The 21,943-nt window shown below is 32.6% G+C and overlaps 3 protein-coding genes across 10 annotated transcripts in view; 1 reads left to right on the top strand and 2 right to left on the bottom strand.

The window, feature by feature from the left end:
- LOC100740525 (protein unzipped) overlaps positions 1–15,628 on the top strand; it is a 33,866-nt gene extending 18,238 nt beyond the window's left edge. For 5 of the 6 annotated variants that reach the window (XM_012380907.3, XM_033318798.1, XM_024364979.2 and 2 more), the window contains exons 2-5: positions 8,503–8,701; positions 10,322–10,695; positions 12,200–12,534; positions 13,187–15,628. In XM_012380907.3, coding sequence (XP_012236330.1) covers positions 8,503–8,701; positions 10,322–10,695; positions 12,200–12,534; positions 13,187–13,697 — 1,419 coding nt within the window. In that variant the 3' untranslated portion in view covers positions 13,698–15,628. Of the gene's footprint in view, positions 1–8,463; positions 8,702–10,321; positions 10,696–12,199; positions 12,535–13,186 lie in introns of those variants that run through there. The other variant, XM_012380905.2, reaches the window with a different exon arrangement.
- Positions 1–17,351, bottom strand: part of LOC100750068 (mitoguardin) — a 41,770-nt gene extending 24,419 nt beyond the window's left edge. The window contains exons 1-3 of the mRNA XM_003486430.4: positions 17,035–17,351; positions 16,679–16,826; positions 16,414–16,557 (exon numbers count right to left, since the gene is read on the bottom strand). Of these exons, the coding sequence (XP_003486478.1) occupies positions 16,414–16,557; positions 16,679–16,826; positions 17,035–17,127 (385 nt within the window). The 5' untranslated portion in view covers positions 17,128–17,351. The remainder of the gene's footprint in view (positions 1–16,413; positions 16,558–16,678; positions 16,827–17,034) is intronic.
- Positions 17,352–17,632: 281 nt separating this feature from the next.
- Positions 17,633–21,119, bottom strand: LOC100748157 (SWI/SNF-related matrix-associated actin-dependent regulator of chromatin subfamily A-like protein 1). Of its 3 annotated transcripts, none has more exons than XM_033318771.1 (12): positions 20,772–21,119; positions 20,272–20,534; positions 20,045–20,160; positions 19,865–19,971; positions 19,662–19,796; positions 19,404–19,581; positions 19,163–19,326; positions 18,935–19,099; positions 18,651–18,812; positions 18,423–18,530; positions 18,172–18,346; positions 17,633–18,092 (listed from the first exon to the last, which is right to left on the bottom strand). In XM_033318771.1, the coding sequence occupies exons 2-12, from the start codon at positions 20,414–20,416 to the stop codon at positions 17,718–17,720; spliced, it is 1,830 nt and encodes a 609-aa protein (XP_033174662.1). In that variant the 5' UTR covers positions 20,417–20,534; positions 20,772–21,119; the 3' UTR covers positions 17,633–17,717. The 3 variants fall into 3 exon arrangements, with proteins under 3 accessions (XP_033174662.1, XP_003486546.1, XP_012236326.1); XM_012380903.2 differs by having other exon boundaries at positions 17,718–18,092; positions 20,272–20,702; XM_003486498.3 differs by lacking the exon at positions 20,772–21,119 and having other exon boundaries at positions 20,272–20,701.
- Positions 21,120–21,943: the final 824 nt, after the last annotated feature.

Raw genomic sequence — 21,943 nt, 5'->3', positions numbered from 1 at the left:
CGAATGGTTGAACGTCCCAAACGATTTCGAAAGGAAACGCGGTGATTAAATCGCCAATTTGCGCTCCCTCGACGTGAATCGCGCGGAAGCCGGAAAATGATGTAACTGGGATTCCAGTACAGTCGTGATCTGTATGAAAAAGCGATTCGACATTGTGAATGAGGAACGCGACACGAAAAAGAGAAAAATGAAGGAAACGAAGTAAAAGAGAGGTCACAGAGAGATCATAAAAATTCTCGAGTCGTAATAATGCGTACACGCAATCAAGTTACATTACCATCCATAAGTATCTGAGCATCTGGTGCAATTTAATCGAAAGGTTAATATTTCTATTACATTTCCAACTTATGATAGAATAACGTTTCGTTGCTATTAATTTTTTACCTCTTGTCGCAGCTGGGATTTAATGAAACTGGAATAAGGAATATAACTGCGTCATTCGAGAATTCTATATTTATCTCTAATGAATCGTTGACACTTCATGGAATCAAGATAAATATTATTATTAGTGCGTCTAGATACAAATACTCTGGATAATCCAATATGTGTATCGATCGTGACTTGGCCGTTTTTATTCTATCCAATTATCGCGCATTCCATTAAATAAACGCTGATTCAAGAATTAGTAAATCAGTAAATCCATAAATTTAATAATCTCCATCTACCTTCGATCATTACTTTTTTATTTACACTAATTTGCATTAACTACTGTCTTTACAGCAGTTTTAATATCTTCTAACTGCGTGTGTATGTTGCTTCGGATAACAGATCAGGGACAATAATTAGATCGAAGATTTTCACTCGAGAGAAGCGTAGTTTGTATATTTTCATATATTTATTTATTTTATACGTTTAACTTAGCAACGTTCGTCGTATTTATGAACAGTAGCGTGCGTGAAACGAAGACAGATGAAATCCATCCGTCTCATGAATAGGAATTTCCATCGGTTTCCAACAGAAGGGTAAAAAAAAGTATCGGTAAAACCAACAAGGGAAGCTCTTTAAACTCGTGTCCGAGACATTATCGACGTGACGCTTCGCATATCGGTGAAACCGGTTGCAAGGTAACGTTCAACAACTTGTTGACAGGCCACCTACTACGTGCGCACCACCTCTTTATCCTATTATTTTCGGTCGAATGATGATAAACTCGTTTAACACGGTACCTGGGACCTCCAAATGTCAGGATCAAGTGTCTCGTACTTTTTGACTCCGTCTATTCATCTTTCACACAAAGAATTTACCTTTGAGAAATCTTTCTCGTAACTCTATTTCTAATATCATTAAATGTTTGTGCAGTTTCCTAGTTTTATGAATATGATACCACGAACGACTGGGAAAATTGTTTTACTCATCAAACGAACAGGGAGATCTGCATCCTAATTCGTTGAATATAATGACATCCTTGAAGATTTTACACGCATAGCGTGCAATTTTGTCACGTGCCTTCGTATCGCTAAATATCCATAATTTTCACGTGCATTCTTAGAATATGTCAGCAATTGCAGCAGATGTTTTAACGTAAATGTGCAATCTCTTCGATTGACTGTTCGATTATTTAACATCCATCTGCACATACTCTGTTTATCACCTCCTGCGTCTTCAAATACCTGATCGAACGTATATCTTTCAATGTTCGAAGTTTCAATCTGTTTGGATATTTGTAATACGCGATTGACATTCTGCTAAGACTATTTTTCTTGCTTTTACTTTGCTGTTAAATATCTTTCGGTATCTAAAGTACTGTGATCCAATATCTTTTGGACTGGGTTAGATACTTTGGGTATTTTGGAGAGACAGATACCTCTAGTAATAATTCCCATTAACAGATCGTGGATGTTCTTGCGTTCATAAAACATTTAAATGTAAGAAACACTACAAAGTGTAACACTGCGCATAATATGCAAAAATGTGTAAAATATTTAAGTACGAAATAAATACCTATCTATACGTTCTAGTTATATTCTATTATAAAGCATAAATTTGCATAAATATTTTTCGGGGATTTTCATTCCTCATGGGAATACCCTATTCGACTACGACAATATTTTTCCAGTATTTCCCTTACTTTGTAGCTTTCTAAACTAAAGCTTTATCTTCGAGATATCGCTCGTTGCATCCAATGCTGGTTCATCTTCTATTAAATCGCATTTATGTGGGACGTACCTCCATTTCGAAATATAAATGAAGATGTAGCTAGAGATTCGACAGGAGATACCTCGTTTTCGAGGCTAATTAAATCGCGAGCGGACTGGTCGTTCGATAAAACGGCTCGGTTGATCGAGCAACTGGAAATAGAACGTCGGAAAATTCTCACAGCTGATCCATAATGTATCGAAACCGAAGAATTCAAGCTAACAACCACTCTGATCTAAGTTTATACACCTGTATCGGTAAATTTACCTGAATAGAAAGAGACTCGATGGAATTAATTAATGCTTTCTGTCGAATCTTTCTCGGGTCATGAGAAAATCGTCGTTTCCGTTGTGATTACACTTATATGTACAGGATGTATATAATACAGATATAAAATACAGGATGCAAAATATATATAAAATACCCAAGACATAGTATTCCTTATGGTATAGATTTAACGAGCGATACTTTGGATTGCATCTCTTGAATCAGAAAAATATGAATTTACACAAATATCCACAATCCAGTTATAAGAGACGTGCAGTTTTATATTGTATGTTTTTGTAGAGGGGACACAATGCACAAAAACTTACGATGAATTTTACTAAAAACGAATATACATTTACCGTTTACTCGATTAGTGACTTGTTAAAATACAAAAAAAAAGAATATAATTTTAATATAGAAAATAATTAATCCTTTAAGTGGACCACGAAAAAGAACAGAATCTTACTACTTTTTATCCGTGATAAGTTACGACGATTTAAATGGATTTCCCAAGTCTATTACGATTTTCATGATTCAATGAACAAACCATGAATGTTTCCAAACTGATAACTACTATCTTCTTTACATCATGTGAAGACAGTTATCGTTCGAGACGAGTTGAATGATCTATAATCTATAACGAGATAATAATCGATGTATATAAAAATAAAATTCATCGGTTTGTTGTTAAATATTTAATTGTTTCTCGAGTATCGATTTTCCACTTCTGACCGAGCATCTTGTAATATTATATTTGAAATTTAATAATAATTATTATTATAGTAATATTATAATAATCTTAGTATCGTCGTATTATATTTGGAATTTAAAAATACCATTCAAAAATGGGGAACTTACGGAATATATAATATTCGAGATAAAGAAATAATTTCGTCTGAATTTAATCTGCACGTGTTATGTGTGAAACAAGTTCACGTGCAAATTATTCAATAATAATTGAAGCGTTAAAGAGCAAATGAATCGCGAACTGGCCGATTGAATACGTTCAATTTGCAGGGAAAACGTTCCCTTTCGAGTGGAGAGGTATTCTCATTTCGGTTTTAGATACAACAGGGGGTTTTATTGCCAGTCGTTCAACGTGCTCGACCGACCATCACCGTGTCTAGCACAGAACGCACAATGCACGGTATCTCAGCTGGATCGAAGCTCTTTTTCAATCGTTCGATCGCGACTCGAACAATACCGATACATCCGCGCAAATCGTACAGCAGAACGGAAACGTTTTGTTGAACTACGAGTAAGTACGAACCACACATGATCCACGGAGGTTCGAATTTTATTGCGTTTCTCACAATTAGGTGAATGGTAAAGTGACGCAACTGAAATCAATTTGGAAGAATTAATGAAATTTGAAGGACCAATTGAACCTAATTATCGAGTAATGAAACTGGAGATCTCTTATATGGGATTGCTTTTAATTATTGTGCTTTGCTTTGAAAAGAATGAAAGGAATCTTCTTAGAATTGGTTACATTAAATCGATTTTTATGTAAAAGAAAACAACATAAAATTTAGATAATTAGTTAGTAGAAAAATTAATTAAGCAATGATAAGATAATTATTAGAGTCGTCTGTAATTGAATCGATAGTAATAAGTAGTTGCAACTGATCACTTTACTAGTCTCCAGACTAACAAAGTATACATGGAATTTATAATATTTTTCCAGCCGGTCTAAACTAGAACTTGGCGATAATAGAAGTACTTAAAAAGGTCGGCAAGATAAAAGACAACTCATTGATTTTTGGGATAGCTCCAAATTGTAGGGAGACCGTTCCATAATCCACTTTGGCGAACGAAAGAGATTAGGGTTCACAAAGAGAGGTGGACGCTCTTTGTTTTGTTGCGCAAAAACCTGAATCTAAAGCGTGACGTCGTAGCTAGGGGAACAAAAGAGCATCTGTGTTTTTCGTTTCATGCGATTCTGAATCCCGACCAGCATCAATTTCATTTAAGAAATTGAATTATGCAATTCGGTTAAATACTTCAACATTGACACATTAGATCTAAAAATCCTTGTCCCAACAACAATAAATAATAACAACAATAAAGAATAAAGATTTAGGTAGAATCTTTCTAACACTCGGCTGTTTCTTTCTCCATTAAATAATATTTAATACATAATTCATTTTTTTACGATAACAATTCTCTTAATGTTAAAGCCCGTAATTAAGTAACTTCGTACAATTTCCAATGTTCCATTCCAATTCGTCACAAATGTAAAATATAGAACTGACGAAATAAATACTACAAAATGAATTACCATATCAGCAAACTGTTACGATCACCTATGACCTATGCGATCTACGAAAACCAGTTCAACTAATATTTCAATGTTTCAAAACGAACGATCTAGAAATTTTAATAATTCCAGAAATTAGTTTCCCCTAAGGAATTCGCTTGCTTAACGTTTAATTAGTCCTGTATAAATAGATAGAACCTCCGGCAAACCTCGTCATCATGCTCGAATAGTTTTCCCTCGTTGCATTAAATCGTCCATAACGATGTAATATTAAATAAATGTTTGGGAAAATCCCAGCGACGTTTACACTTACGCGAATATCGTGTGCGTTCACGGATAGATTTCAGAAGGCAGCCAAGCGAAATCTTGAAACGAAAGAGTAAGAATCGAACGCAGTGGGGCATGGGCGTTATAAAATAAGTGTATTATCACGTAAACGGATATGCCACGGAACCGTTACGATAACTCGTATATCGAAGATATATGCGTATACCGAGCACACCTTGAAAGGTAACTAGTGCGTTCGCGTTTCCCTCCAGACGAACATCTTTACGAGCATGTATCGTTTTTATCCCCTTTTTCTCCATATTATATATTTTATGAACCCCATTAACGATGGTAAAATTGCGGCTTCCGTTACGACATTGAGATCTTTGAAAACGCATATAAAGTACATATATACATATATATATGGATCCTTGTATATATATAATCTTTATTTTCGCTTGCCTTTTGGCTTCCCGGTGATCTCCGGTTTACATTGTACAAATATACACACGAGTATAGTAATAATCCAACAGTAATAATAACTGTGCTTAAAATTTCAGGTCTATGACTGGATAACAAACTAGCTGAATGTAGCTCTATAATATAACACTTTGCATCGCCTGTTCGCGTATAAAGAAGTATACTGGAGTTATAGGAACAGTATCGAATGGCTGATAAAGCTTATAAAGCTTGCTGAGCAATTAATCGAGAGAAGCTGTGACCTTTTTACGATGTAAGGAGACACTTTTTTTTTTATTGTGTTTACGCAATATCCGATATTAGTGGTCATTGGGGTTTTTTTTTATTTTTTAAGGAGAATTAATTAATTTGTTATTTTTTGGACAGAGTTAATCAATGGGAGTTATCCCGTGTATAACAAATAAATAAGTAAATTTCACTTTAATATTCTCGATACGTTTGAAAGTTGGCTTTTCTAAATACATATTTAGACAATGTTTATTCGATAACTTTGAAAATGTTGAATAAGTTGTCAGGTAAAATTAGATAAAATTGCAGCAGGAAATTTAGATTTCTATCTCGGGGCGATTGTAGAAGCTTTTCCGACTTTCGATATCTGATTTTCTCTAGTTTCATCTCTTTTGATACTTGATAGTTATAGATATAATAACTCTCGACCTACTTGGAGCAACATGGAAAAATCGATCGTTCTAAATTGTAATTTTGAAACTGGTCCGAGAATAATTCCTTTTTTATATAGATCCATAGATGCGCGGAAAATAAAAATATTCAATATATCTTCGTGTGACTATATAAACGAGGATAAAATTTTTACCGATTATGAATTATTCCATCATTCGTCCAAAGAAATCTAAGTCCAATTCTATCTTTTCTACAATTAAATATTCCTATTATTATTACTCTTATTCTTTATTTCCATTAGAAGCTCAGGTAATAAGCTGATTACAAATATAAATAAGAAAGTAATAATATTACAAAAGTGTATAAGCAGATATACAGAGTGTACCAATTTTGTATAGCTATACATTGCCAGTATATTCTACAGCTCACAGTATAAACATTTTCTTATTAACGCAAGATTAGCAGCGACAAAAAATTAAGTTTATTACCCTTTGAAGTTTTCGTTTATTACTCTTTCAAGTTGGCGTCGTAGAAATATTACGATACCGATCTGACTACTATTACTGCTAGATGTAAATATTCCTGATCTATTTGTACCGTAGTACTTTGTACCGTAGTAACGCGCGTCCGTTACCGTTCGTTTCGTATGTCATTTCCTTGTGACAACACTTTAACAATGCTTTCAACAACATGCATATGTTTATATGACATTTTTTTCTTATCTTGACAACATTTGGTTGGAAAGAACACCCGGTATTAGTAACAATATTTCTTCGATTCAGCGTTGGTTCGTACTATCCTTCTGCGATTAAATATTCTAAATAGTAAATTCTTAATTTCCTTTTCAAAACCTGTCTCTTTTGATAAATCTTAATCTGTTGCTATTTTATTAAAAATATTTAATATATATATATATATATATATATATATTAATCTAGATATTGCTATCTCTATAAATTGAAATACTTCTTGACTTCTTGGAGCTTCTCAAGTTCCATTTCGATAATCTTAATTTTCAAAAGTATCGAAAATTAACATCTATTTATATAATTCTGTTTCCACGAAGCCTTGACTTCCTTTCAAAGTTCAGTGGATTCAATGTTCGATTAATTCTCTCACTAGACATACGGTACGTGCTAATTTTATGAACGGACCGTCAGATCTGCGAAATAATTTCTCCGTCGAGAATTTCCTGAAACAAAATAACAAACAAGGGGAAGGATCGAACGAAAAAAAAGAAAAGGAAAGAATCGGCCATGAACACGATATAGTAGCGAGAAATTGTTTTGGCGCGATCGCGGGTTCTCTCCCGCAGTATTCGCGCGTTCGTTTCGTTTCCTTGCCACTAACTGAAGCGAATACACGCGAAGCAAGGTAGGAGATCCAGTTATACGCGGGCTGTGTTAAAGATACGCTCTGTAAGCAGAAACATAATCGCAAAGAGGCGAGGTATTACTGTTACAAAAGTTAAGGTCGCTATAAAACACGGCAGAACGAACGTTACGTAACATCGTATTTAGAAACTGGAAACCTCGTAGATTTTCAAAAGAACACCATCGTCTTATCGTTATTTCTATTAGAAAAAAATTATATCACCTTTAAAAAAAGAAAAAAGATTCGCAGATTACTTTCATGACAAATGTCGTATCCGATATTTTGTGAAATTAATGAAATTGATCATTTATAAGATTCTTTATAATTTGTGAGATGAACGAATATAAGATATTCTACGTTTGAAGCAACACAAAAATTAAAAGACTGTACTCTACGATATTATTTAAAAATTCACCGTACCTTGTAACTTTTAAACAGCTTCTTTATACGTACACAAATGCTTATTAAAGATATTCTCTTTGCGTATAAACCAACCATTAAGAAAGTCTTATTTATCTAGAAATAAAAAACCAGAATTTTCTTCTAAACCTTCCAACACCGCGATGACTTTCAAAAGAATCTAAATAAGAGTCAATTATACCGCAACGTCACCCTGTGAAAATATTCGCAAAGAAAGTTCACAGTTTCGATCCATTAGCAATATAAACCCATTAAAAAATTAGTAACGCACACGATGTTAAATCTGTTGATATTTTTCCTTTCGCGGTGCAAACTGCGCCTTGGTATCTCGGATTACCTCTGAATTAGCTTGCTATATCGTAATAACGATCTCGTTAGAGCTCGTCTCCTCCGTTTACTACATGTTCAACCCTCCCTATATTAAATTCGAATACGATATTAGCCTGTGCACCTGCACTTTTCCAAGCATTTCGTGCGCTTTTTTCTCCTTTTTCCTTTCTTTTCCTTTTTCATTACATGCAACGAAGAAACGTAGATTAAACCCTTCGTAGATTAGACTTCGACATTAGACTTTGCACGTGAATTTTCCAACCGTTTCACGGGTGTATTTCTCTCTTTTCTCTTCTTATTACTTGTTCTTTTTCAACGCAAAAATGACAAAAACGATAAAATTGCAGATGTCTTGGCAAAAGGTTTACCTCGCTGTTGGACTGTTCGGTGTTCTGTTGTTGCTGACGAATGCAGACAACAGCGTGCACATTCTGTCAAAGTATCAGCAATTAGTCACCTCGACCGCTCTGAACTGGCTTCCCCGTGCTTACTACGATTCATCCAAGGAAATAGTCATCGGCGGTTTTGCGATCGAAGAATCGGAAGGTACGTGCAACCAGACGAGAGAACTTAACAAAATATGGTCCTTTCTCTGGCAAGGTCGACCAGAAATTTTACGTTCAACGAAACTTTAATTTTATTCCCCGATCATCCTCATCGCTTTCTCTTTTTTAATTTAGTCTCGCTAAGCCACGCGTAGAAATACTTAAACGCACAGGACAGAAATTGATTTTTGGACCTTTTTCTTCGCCAGAAAGAAACCAAGTTAATGAGATGCACGATTTAGTCAACAACTTCTTTAAAACTAACTTTCGTCAGTTTATTTGATACGATAAATGATATAAAGTAAATTTCAAGACTTCTAACACACTTGTCTCTCTATTCGTCCCTTTTGCTTTTCTTTGACTGTCGATGAAAATACTTTTATGCCGATTCCGAATTACATTACTTCAATTACAACATACCACCGCGTACGTACAAAATGTCACAATGTTAAATTCTTGTGTTAATTTGAAACGAACTGAGACGATTTTAATTGTTATGCATGATGCAATGAGATGCAACGTGTGTTAACTTTTATCCAGTCTTTTCAGATCATTCCTCCTCAATTATGTACTAAGAATGAAATGACTAACGTATCGATCACCATGATTCCACCCAAATTAATTTGAAAAGCGAATATTTACAACTTACGTCGCATCTTCTTTTTTAATTGAGCGGTCTCTCCTCAGAAAACGTCTAAGCAAACATAAAACACCATCTAGCTTAATCATCCCCAGGCATCTAATGAGGCTATTGTACACCAGAGCAACGCATCACTCATACTCGGAAACCGAGGCCAGTTACATTCTCGTGTTAATTTCCCGTCGCCGCTAATTGTCGCTAAGCATCGTCTCGACATCATCTTCAAAAGGCTCATGAACGAACTTTTCTCGCCTACGTACCTGGCGCAGACGGTTTATCCCTTAACAATACAAATATACAATTGTCTGCACTTACATTTTCATCTTCTCGTCTACCCTGACTAGTCTGGCCTACCCTCTACTACCCTCTGTCTGTTTATTCGCGATAAGAATACAGTGGCTCATGAAAGTACTTGACACTCATCATAGACAGTTTTTATGTATACATAATACAGCATATATTATGAAGCATTTTGAAATACCATTAGCACTGTAATTATGGTTTAAACAATCCATAAATAAGTTTTCGTTCGCTTTTTAACACGTTACTTACATCTATATTGCAATGTTTCCAATATAATTTTTGCAGCTTGTATACTAAGTTTTATATAGAAATATAAAATATTTTAAATTAGGAAAAGGTATTTTTTTGAAAGTGATTATTAGTAATATTTAATAAATAATAATATAAATAATAAAATATTTTTTACACTAAGATACTATAAATTGTTTATTAAATGCATTGCTCTCTCCTAATCTTCTTCGTTGTACTGATTTAAAAAACAAGACTAAAGCCAGTAATCAAAATTAAGAAAAGTACCTAAACCGCGTAATTGCCCGTATTCGCCCCTTTAAATATATGTTCCAAAAACAGGTTCTTACGAGTGTCGGGATACTTTCGTCAGCTACTGTACCATACCGTAGATGTATTCTATATTCATTATATTCATTATTTTTTTTTATGTTCATTTTTTTCTCACAGACAACTCGTTCAACAATCAAGCGGAGAAATCGGAGAGAAGAAGGCCCCTGTACGTATGCAGAGTACTGCACACGGCCGTCTGGGTGGCTGGCAGTCAGAAGGGTGACGAGCAACGATGCACAGTGACGATTCACGGTAACGTGCAGTCGTACGACAAATACGACCTGTTAGAAAATGTGGACAGTGCTGCCCGCGTCAACTGGGAGCACTGGGACAAATACAAGAACACACCGGTTGGTGCCGTGGCCATGGAGAAGATGTTCATTGCGCGTCATCCCGCGAAAACTGACAAAAATGCCTCATCGCCGAGATACACCCATTATATCGGCACCTTGAATAAACGTATTCTTGGGAGTATCAGCTACGTGAAAGACGTAAGTAATTGCTCCGCGATTTACACTGAAAGAGCGGGGTGGGATCTACAGGGTGTTAATTCTCTCCCTTGGATCTAGTAAGAGCGACGCTTACTAAAGAGCGTAACGCTCGTAAGCTGGATTGCAAGGTGGTTGGTTAATGCAGGGTGGGAGATTAAACCGACGGGAAGGAGGAAGCGAAGGGTGCTCCTTCAACTGTGAGGTTGCGGTTGACAGGCGGTTGGGGGTGGTCTTTTTCTGTTGAAATGACGGATGATGGGGAAGACGAGTTTTAGGATTTGCGGTGAATTAATCTTCTCATATACGTATGTATGTATGTCTCGTGTATTTATGTGGGAACGGTTTTTCATCGTATGTTAAAATACAACGTGAACTTGTCAATTTCTAGATGGTATGATTCTTTAATATTATATTAATGGTACCGTGGGTGAATATTTGAAAATAATATAATTATGTTTTTAAATTGTATAATTGGAATTGAAAATAAAATACGTAAGATTGAAAGTACTTGAGAAGAATATAGGGAATATAATTCTTGCGAATATTGGAAGCTAATATGAGAATTATAATTGACGTAGTTATTCAAAGCACATATTTGTTGATAGGAATTTATTAAATACAGGAAAATCGAGTCACGATCACACAAGGATATAAAAATAAAACCGAACTTTCGAGTAGAGTCTTTAATTTAAATCTTTCTCGAGCGAATGTTCACCCCTGGTACCGATTAATAGTTAAGAATCAATATTGTATTAACGCGATATTCCATTTGCAATTTCTTTCAGTCAATTTATAGTACTGCATTATGCTTTTTGATATTATGGACGTGAGAAGGAACCTCAAGGATTTTTTTTCAATTTAATGATCAAATAATCCATATAATTCACACATAAAAATTTCTAAAAGTTATGCACGAAGGGATTAATGCGGATGTTGGAGAAAGTAGTCGATGAAATTTTAATCGGAGTTTGCGTGATTGGACGATGAATGGAATGACTTCGTTCATCGACTATTTAATTAATTGGTACATTGTTTAGATAAGGAGAACTCTATTTTGCCAGTAGTTGATCTTAGATTAACTACGCGTAACTTGCAATGAGTATTTCTTTTTCGAAATATGAACCAAGTGTATCTCAAATATTGAAATTTATTATTTTCAGAATTCTTCGCATAACGTTGTGGAAGGTATTATTTCTTCGAAATAGAAGTTAAGCTAGTTTCAATATTTGAACAAATCGATCGTTGATTTATATTTTATTCTATCTTGCAGAAAATAAATACGATTTCAGAGCAGCAGTAACTAGTAGCAATATTCTTATTCCTTCTAACAAGAACTCGAATATGTTCTCAGAATTAAAACCGACCAAATATTGGATTTTATTTTAATCCATGTTTCAATTAATACTTTTAAAGTATCTTAGGAAACCAATAACCCGCTGCGCTTTTATCTTTCTTAATAGGGTCACGGTACTATTAATAAAACATTATGACCTTTTTCCATTAGGATGGTACCGAAGAAACCGCGAAGGATGGCGATGTGCTAGTCGAGACGGAACCGACCTCCTACGATTTGGAAAACGTTAAATTGAATTGGCCTAAAATGCGAGTGGTTAATCGTACATCCCTTGAACTTGACAACGCGACTATCGTTAATGATGGAACGGAAAATGCGACAATAGCGAAAGCTTTTGGTTACAAGTACAAATATTCCATTTACTGGGGTCAAGGCCATGCCATACTAAAAGGCTTAAACACATCAATTAAATTGACGAACGGTACGGCTTTGTCGAATATAATGTGGGGCACAAAGGAAACTAGCAATAATACCGACATATACACGTAAGCATATTTTCCATATAGTTTGAAATCAGTTAACGCATAGTGTGTGGAAAGTCAGATGTATTAAATTTTTATAGGATTTATAATTCATATTTCGAACGATATCCGATCATTTATTATCAGAAAAAATATCTTACTGACATAATTTATCGTTATTTTGCTTATCGATTGAATGGCATTAATTGATACTTGAAAATTTCTGAAAAATGTTGAAAAGATAATTCCATTTATAGTAGATTCTTATGTTTTAAGTCGTTATTTTGTCGCAGTAAAATTATTATATAAATCTATATAAATATGTATATACAGAGAAAGCTAATTGTAGCGATATTATATGGAATATGAAAAAACGCTGTATCTTTTTTCTAAATTTTTCATCTTTTCTTTTCAACAACATTTACAATTGCAATCTGTCTAAGTAAAAGAGAGATGGAGAGAGTATGATATATTAATGTATCAAATATTACAATACACTAAACAAAATTGTTAAATGATTTTTTATATTGCACAGAAATGAGATATTAAGCAGTACATATAAAATATAATATCCAATCCAACAATATGTTATAACTATGTTATAACATTTGAAACAATCTTACAATCGTTGTGTCCAAGTCTCCAATAATACTAATACGCTACTTTTTTAAAACAGGGTAAAAATTAATCTCCTGCCCGGTACAGGAATAAATGTGAGTCTGGTAGCGAACTACACCTCCATGGAGGTACCCTATTCCGGAAAATTAATTTCCCATTACGAGGATGGAGAGACGAGGTCTCGCCAGATAAGCGGCATTCGCGCCGAAGAGAGCATGTTCGATGTAAAACCCATATTCGGACCCATTTACTTCCTTGCCAATTATAGTCTAGTTCCTACCACCACCATACCACCTACCACGGAACCGAGCACCACCGCAACCCCGCAGAACGTAAGCAACGACGTTCGACAGGACTACGGTACGGAAGAGAGCGAGCATCATGACGAGAACATGATCATACCACGGAAGAAATCGGATCTGTCTAACATGCAGAGCGATGACGGTGGACCGTTGTCGCTGAAGAACAAGGTAGAGGTGACGTACTCCGGAGCGTCGTCTCTTCTTAGATTAAACGTAGGATTGCCTTTATTAATTTCGTTACTGACGGTGGTCAATAAAATTACGTGAAAAGATCGATGATTCCGAGAGTATCCTAAGCCCTAAGTTGCAATAGTAATATATTCGTAGAGGAAAAAAAAATAATGTCCAGAGATTATCACAAAACGCAGACTAAAAAAAAAATCGTAAAAAAAAGACAAAAATGGAAATAGCGAAAAAAAGGTAAAAAAAAAATAGATGAATTGAATACAAATACACACAAGATGTTGCTGTAATTTCGTACATATAGCAGAGTATGTAACGAAATAAAAAAAGCTACCTTGATTATAAATCGCTGATCAAGTCAGACCGCGATGTCAACGCTGACATAATGCTTGCCTTTCGAAGATGAATAAAAAAAATACTTCATATTTAATATATATATATATATATATACATAAAAAATATATATATATACACGTTTAGGATAGCAAATGAAAGGGATACCTTAAGCGATGAGCTAGTCTCACGACGAATGTTAAGTAAGTACAAGCGATCGCCAGCCAACATATGGACATGTTAACAACAGCCTGTGGATCGTTAACATTTACCTCTATATTGTTGAATTAATTGATGAATGTGTAAACTAACGACATTCCGTCTTTAAACTAATCTTCGCTGTGAATCGATTTTCCAGCTAAACTATTTTATGCCTTCGCAAAAGTGCACGTTCTAGGATCTTCTTCTAGAAAAGTCTTTGAAAACAAGCTTTGAATGGGAAAATAGAGAGTAAACACATGAGATACAGAAAGGATGATACCCTTTTCTTTGAGAATCGTGTTCAAAGAGAGTTTAGAATTACTGCAGGTATTATTCTCGGGCAACTATATATACATATATATATAAATATATGTATAGTTTCTGAAAAATTGGGAGAAATAACGACGAGTAAACGAGTGGGAAATTGAAGGTAAAAATGATGAAGAAAAAAATGATTACGGAGGGACAAAGATTCGCGAGTTAACGCAATTACAATATATATTTTTGAGATTGCAGTATAATTTTAGACAATTGTAAGATTTATAAAGGTGTAGCGAGTAAGAATATGTAGAGTACAGGTGGATGGGTACCTGTATTTTTTCAACGATGTTTCAATATCATTTGTCTGACTGATGTAAAGCTTCGAGGAGCCCTTAGATAAAATGAAATAGTAGGAGGATTGCTACATAATAAAAATATTGAAAGAAGTGCACGTTATTTGAGAATGGGTATAGTAGGTTAGTAGGTTTCAATTATTATATTATTGAAGGTAATTTGTTTCCAATTCTGTAAAAATAATACAATATTTTGTGTACCCATCTGTCTCATGTAAAGTGATAGGGCTTGCAGATTCCTAGAAAATAATTATTAATGGAAATTGTAATAACAAAGGAATGCAGTATTTTAATTTGTATAGATACGTTAATAATTTGTAAGGTACATTTGTTTAATAAGCGAGACGAGAAATATGGACTTATAACGTAATAACTACGTTTAATTTTAAACGTCTTTATGTTGAAAATTCAGGAAAAATAATTATATATGCCGTTCGTTCTCTTTTTTTCTTTCGACGATATTTTCTTGATACATTTGTATATGTATATAACGTAATTTCTATACTCTCATTAGGTATAATTGTTACGAACTTATTTAATCATTTATAATTTTTTCTAACAGTGGTAAATAACATCGTACGAATTATCCATATTTTATTACATTATAGCACTAACGGAAAAAATGTAAGAAGGAAACATTCATTTCGAACACGAACACATTGTCCATGAGTTTATAATAACATTAACCGAAGTAAGCCTAATCACAATATTGTGATATTCAGTAAAAATTTTATGTAGATGTAAAGGAATGTGACATATTCTGTTAAATAATTTGTTAATTATTATAGAAAGCAATAATTTGTTGCGAGATTGGGACATGTGAATTTTAGAATGTTGCGTGTTTAAATGAAGCAGAAGAAAAAAAAAGTAGGTAGAAAGTAATGCAAGATAATGATATCTAATACTGTCAGCAATATTTTCTCATTGTGAATAAAGTGATGCGATGGACGTGGCCCAAAGTAAATGGATAGTATGTTTTCAAGATAAAAATTGATGAAAGATACAAATGATAATAGGGATATCTCTATATTTGGAAGAAAAGAAATTACCGCTTATTTTTTAGTTGCTTCTTCATATTTCTGTACGCCTTTGAGAAAATGTTAATAAAAACTCCAATGTAAAAATGACTGCATTTAGCAATACCCAGGACAACCCAGTTTTTTAGAAATATGTGCATTGCACCGATACATTATTTATAAATTATTATGATATAAATTATTATGTAAAAACAAATGTAGTTTCTTTCCCCCTTATTCTCCTTCTCTATGCATAAGCGCACACATGTGAAAAATATTTCGTGTGCTACAAAATGTATCTACATTGTCTTATTACTACATTATTCTTTCCTTTAACGATATTACCTTACTGTACACCCCCACCCCTGTGTATAATAAAAATTCTCATTAAAGTTAAAAACCATTTAAATATCTGATTGTTTTCCACTATTTCATTTTCTAATTCCGATAAGGAAGTATAAATAGATTGATAATGTTGATATAATTTTATCTTCAAATTTTATAATCACAAAAATATTATTAAAATATTCCAGAATCTTTTAGAAATTATATAAGGTATAATAAATATAAAGGCACATTTAAGGTATTGCACAACTACATTGAAAACTATGAGAGCCATGTATGAAAAACACTTACCAAGAACCCCATACTGTTGTGGAGTAAGTCTTACATCAGCATCTGGACCTCCTGGAACAGAAGATATAAGTGATACTCGATCACTTATATGACTTTTGCTGCTAGCTTCACTTTTTCTTGCCCATGATGCTTGCGATAATACATCTACAAATAAGACATAAATATCATAAGATTTTGTTATAGCATTAATAAAGTTTACATTATATGTTTATCATTATTTCTTTAATGTCTACTTATAAAATTATATGCTATTGTAATAAATTACCAAAATTAGAGTTCTTTGCAGCAGTAAATCTTTGTTTTAGCTCCCTTAGGGTTCTTCTTGAAGGACGAGGACGTCGTCTACGTCTCTTTAAAAACTGTGCTAGTCCTCCTAATAGTAATGATCCTCCAGTAAGACAAATAATAAAAATCTACAAGAAAAAAAGGAAAATATCAGAATAAAATTGATTACTCCATTATAAACTAATATCATACAAATTTTGTATACAAATATTTATCATATTACTAAGAGTAATAAAATAATTAAAACAGTATAAAATATCATTCCGTAAATATTATATAATATAGAAATTATAGAATGTAAATATATTTATTCTAACCTCAAAAAGAGATACTTGCTTTTTGAGTTCTAGATAAATTTATTGATGGCAGTGAAATTACATAACGTTTACACAATGCACCTAAAAACTGGTGCGCGTTAAAAATGGACATTGCAAGTATCTTTGTTATAAACAATATAAATGGATATTTTTACACGGCTTAAACCAACAGATAAACATTAGATTCGAGAGAAACACTGCATTGAAGAACATTCGTTTGTGCGGTAAATATTCAAAGTATAAGCTATTACTATATTGATATAAGACGTGCGATAACGTGGGTTTAAATCTGCTCGCGCATTTATTGAATTATCGTTCGTTGTAAACACAAATTAATAAAACTAGTGTAAACACTGCAATAGCAACTTAAAACTACTAGTAATTTCGAATTTTTAAAATTGGAGGAAATCTAATTTTTGTACTTTTGTATATACGAGGTAAAGTTTGTATAATAAAAAGATATTATGCGTTCGTAATTGAAAAATAAAAATTATTACGAAATTCTAGGTAATATTCTTATATTTTCTTTAATGGATTTTTTAACATTATTAAAATATCCACATTCTTTAATATGAAAAACTTTATTACTATTAATAGCTATGTTTATATACAATATGTAGAAAATAGTTCGTGCTTTTATTATTTGAATGCATTTATACACTTTTCACAATGTAAACAAAATACTGTATAAAAATAAGTTTTTCATTTCATATCATCCCAATCACAAAATTCGAAGTCTTCGTCATTTAAATCAAGTAATTCTTTAAGCTCTTCAGTTGTGGAAAATTGACTTTGTGATGTATTTTTTGTTACATTCTCGTTACTGTGTACTATTTTTTGTGAGTTATCCATAAAACTATCTAAGGTTTTTTGTTCTGAACTGAATGCTTGTACAGTGACATCAATATCTTTTAGAGAAAAATTTTGATCAAGTCCAACCTCGTTCAATACATTCATCTTTTTTTGAATTAACGGCCATAAATAATCGTCTGCTGTTTGTTTTGCAACCAAATATTGAATGATAACACTATTATCTTGACCAATTCTGTGTACCCTATCTTCAGCTTGGCACAATATCTATAATAAAACAGATTATATTAAATGAATCTGATTTTAAGTAATTATGATTTCAAGAAATAAAATAAATGATAAATACTCCAGGATTCCAAAATAGTTCTGCAAAAACTACAAGTTTCGCAGATGTTAATGTAATTCCGGCGTTTGCTGCTGTGATTGATAATACTGCTACCGTGCAATCGTCACAGTTTTGAAATTGGTCGATTTGATATTTTCTGCGTTCTGGATTTGTTTTTCCATCAATTCTAATATATCTAAAACGCATAAATAAGTTTTGAATAAATAAAAATTTTATCTTTATACACTAGTGTATGCAGACAGTATAATTACTTTATATCCATAGATTCTGCAACATCACAAATAGCATCCATAACATTTTGATGATGGGCAAATATAATGAACTTTTGTTTATTCATGAACAGCTTGGAAATATAATCACTGAAATAATATTATACATATTAGACAATATTCATTACTATACTAAATAGTTTTATTATATAAAATTGTATTTGTAACTTTAGTGATTATTTACTAAATAAAAATGTTATTTATATATACCATATAGCCTTTTGTTTAGCAACACCAGATTCATTATAGTAGTGCAAAAGAGTACGATGTTTTTCCATACCATTCAGAACCTCTCGCTCTAGTTTCTTGGAAATTTCTACCATTTCTTTAGTACCAACTTTTATTAAGCCTGGATCTAGTATAATAACTTCTCTAAAATTTTTTTAGTAAAATAAACATTTATATTTGTACAAATTCAAATGTACAAATGTACTATCTTATGTACTGCTTATGTACTATCCAAATAATCTGATATAAGTATACTTATCCTTCACCTTTTTTTTGCCGGTAATTGATTTAAAACATCATTTTTTAATCTTCGAATTACGCAAGTGCGTCTTAATAATAACTGCAATTCTTGCATGTTTGACGATCCACTAAAGTCCCATCCATATGAAGTTTTTTCTCCTGCACAATACCGAATTCCATATTCTTGATATCTATGTAAAAATAATACTTGTTTACTCATATATAAATTACATATAACGAACATTTTACATTACCCCATAAAATTTGGCATTATAAGATTTATTTGAGAATATAATTCCATGGGTCTTGATAAAGCAGGTGTCCCAGATAGCAAAACAACGTGACGTGCTTGCAAGACTACACATTGTGCAGCGTTAAATCTCGCAGTTTTAAGACTTTTCAATGCATGAGACTCATCCTATACATAAATTTATTTATTCCTGTTATATATATATTCCTATTTATATTTAATCAATATATTGTTTTTTAACATACCAAAATAACAAAACCAAAAATTTGGCGTTCAAACGTGTCCATCGCTCGGACTAGAAGATCATATGTTGTAATAACGATTTTACTACTATCAATACAGTCTTTGGTATTTGCAAATTGGTGAATGTAATGAGCAGGTACAGATGGCAAAAATGTATATATTGCTTCTGCCCATTGATACCTAAATTTTTCAAAATCATTTTTACTATTTGCTTTAATACAATGAAATATATCTATCTAGCATATTCTTCATTGTCAAACCTGACTGAAGCGGGTGTAACAATAAGGAGGGGCCAATTCTTTCTAAAATAATGCGCAATGCCTAGTGCTTGAATGGTCTTTCCTAAACCCATATCATCAGCAATCATACAACGACCACCTTTAGATATTCCATAGCTGAAAATAATAAATTTAATTCTATCCTATTTTAAATTTAAAAACACATGTAAATCATGTAGTTATACCAAACTCCTTCTCGTTGAAAGGGCATTAAATTCCCTACTAACTGAGGATCAATGTCTAATAGATCAATATTTTCAGTATTCATTGAGGTGTCATTTTTCCTGAAAATCTAAAAATATTTCAAATGTATATACATACACATACACACACAAAATACAATATATTATTCCTCAATATAATACCTGAAGGACTGGTTTTGGTAATCCTGTAATTTGTATATCAGATTTGAAATTAATAACCTTTTCTATTACTGTTTCATAGTCTTTTAAAAGAAAATTCCATTGTTTAGTTTTCATATCTAAAATAAAAATATGATATATAACAGGTACCGTTATTTATATATTCTATGTTTAGTAATTAAAATTTATTTATTTATGTTAAATTTAAGAATATACTACTCTTATATTACCATATGATCTGCTTGAAACTTTCTTTATTGCCTCAACAAGTGGAGGAAAATATGATGAAGTTTCTAATACAAATCTTTCATCAGTTAACATGTAACATTTTGCTGTAATGCAAGATTTCTGACCAAAAAAATTCTTTGTTGACATAGGATTAAATCGTTCATTTTGTTTATTAAGTTTTCCACTATGCTTGAAGCAATTGTTCTCAGATTTTGCTTTATAGTCAACATATTTTGATGACGAACCATGTCCAAAAACTTTTGGGCTATTGTGTGATTTATTTTCATTAGTTATGATACTACTATTAGCAGAAGTAATCCTATTTCTTGTATTTGCATTAGGGATTAATGAACTGTTTTTCAATTGAGATTCCTTTCTACGTTGTAAAGCTAACAAACGCTTTTTTTCTATTTCTTCTTGGGAATAACTCATGCTTATAATATAAACTTTATTAAAAAGCTTGTATGATAAAAAAATGTTGATTTTTGTAGTATATACAAACCTGATATATATATATATATAAACGCTTTTTCTTATAAATCGTACACATTCAATATAGTTTTAAAAATAAATGATAATACTGATAATTTCCCATTTTCTTTTATTTCACAATTTAAATTATGTTATCCTGTCATCTTATTCTGCATAATACAGCTTTCACAGTTTGTACAAGATATATAAAAAATATTAATACGTATTTGACGTATTTGATAATTACGTAGTTAGAATTTAAGTCGATTTAAAGTTTGAACACAATTTGTTTACGTAATTTAAGGAAAAATATTTGTCAGTAGTTAACCTGAGTAAATCATCATAAAGAGCGGATATAAACAAAACCATACTCATATACCAAAAGCATAGAAGAAATTGTCCAGAAATTGAGCCGTAAAAAGTCGTCATGGAAGACGAAAAGGTTCAGTTCTGCGCATGCGTGTCATGGTATGAATGTCTCAGACAGAGACAGAGATACTCTACTCATTTCTGTCTATCTCGCAAAAAAGAGAACTTTATTATCTTTCATGTTGGTTTTTCATGACTCAATTTTCGGATGCTTTTCCCTAACGAGTAACAAAATCTGTTTATATGACCGTGAATAATACCACAATAAATGAGATCTATACATAAAATTGATCAATATAATTTAACTTAAAAAGCTCAAACTTAGAGAAATAACTTCCTATTTATAATATTTCAAAATTACGAAGCCTAGTATCCCCTAGATTTTGACCACGTGGTTTTATTTATCTTTCCTGATTTGTCTCGCTGATTAAAACACGATCATATAAACAGGTTTCGAAACTCGCTAGAGAAAATCGTCCAAAAATTGAATCGTGTCTAATTATGAAAAATCAACATGGATGATCAACGAAGTTCGCGTTCTTGCGAGACAGACGAAGATGAGCTAAAAGTCTCCATCTCTGTCTGAGACATTGAGAACATATCACACATGCGCAAAATGAGAACCTTCTTGTCTTCCATGTTGATTTTTCACAACTAGTCAAAACTCAATTTTTGTACTGTTTTCCCTAGGCTTCGGTATATGAGTGTTGAAACCTGTTTTGTATAATCATGGGTCAAAATATATTTTCAGTAACTTTTGAAGATTTAGTTAACTTTTAGTGGATTTAATGTAAAAAAGATATATGTATGTGCATTATTTAATTTTTCTATAAA

Source organism: Bombus impatiens, unplaced genomic scaffold, assembly GCF_000188095.3.
Source record: "Bombus impatiens unplaced genomic scaffold, BIMP_2.2 scf_0114, whole genome shotgun sequence".
In the NCBI taxonomy this organism is placed as follows: domain Eukaryota; kingdom Metazoa; phylum Arthropoda; class Insecta; order Hymenoptera; family Apidae; genus Bombus; species Bombus impatiens.
Note: the sequence above shows the minus strand (reverse complement) of the source record. Positions and strands in the feature narration are given on the sequence as shown.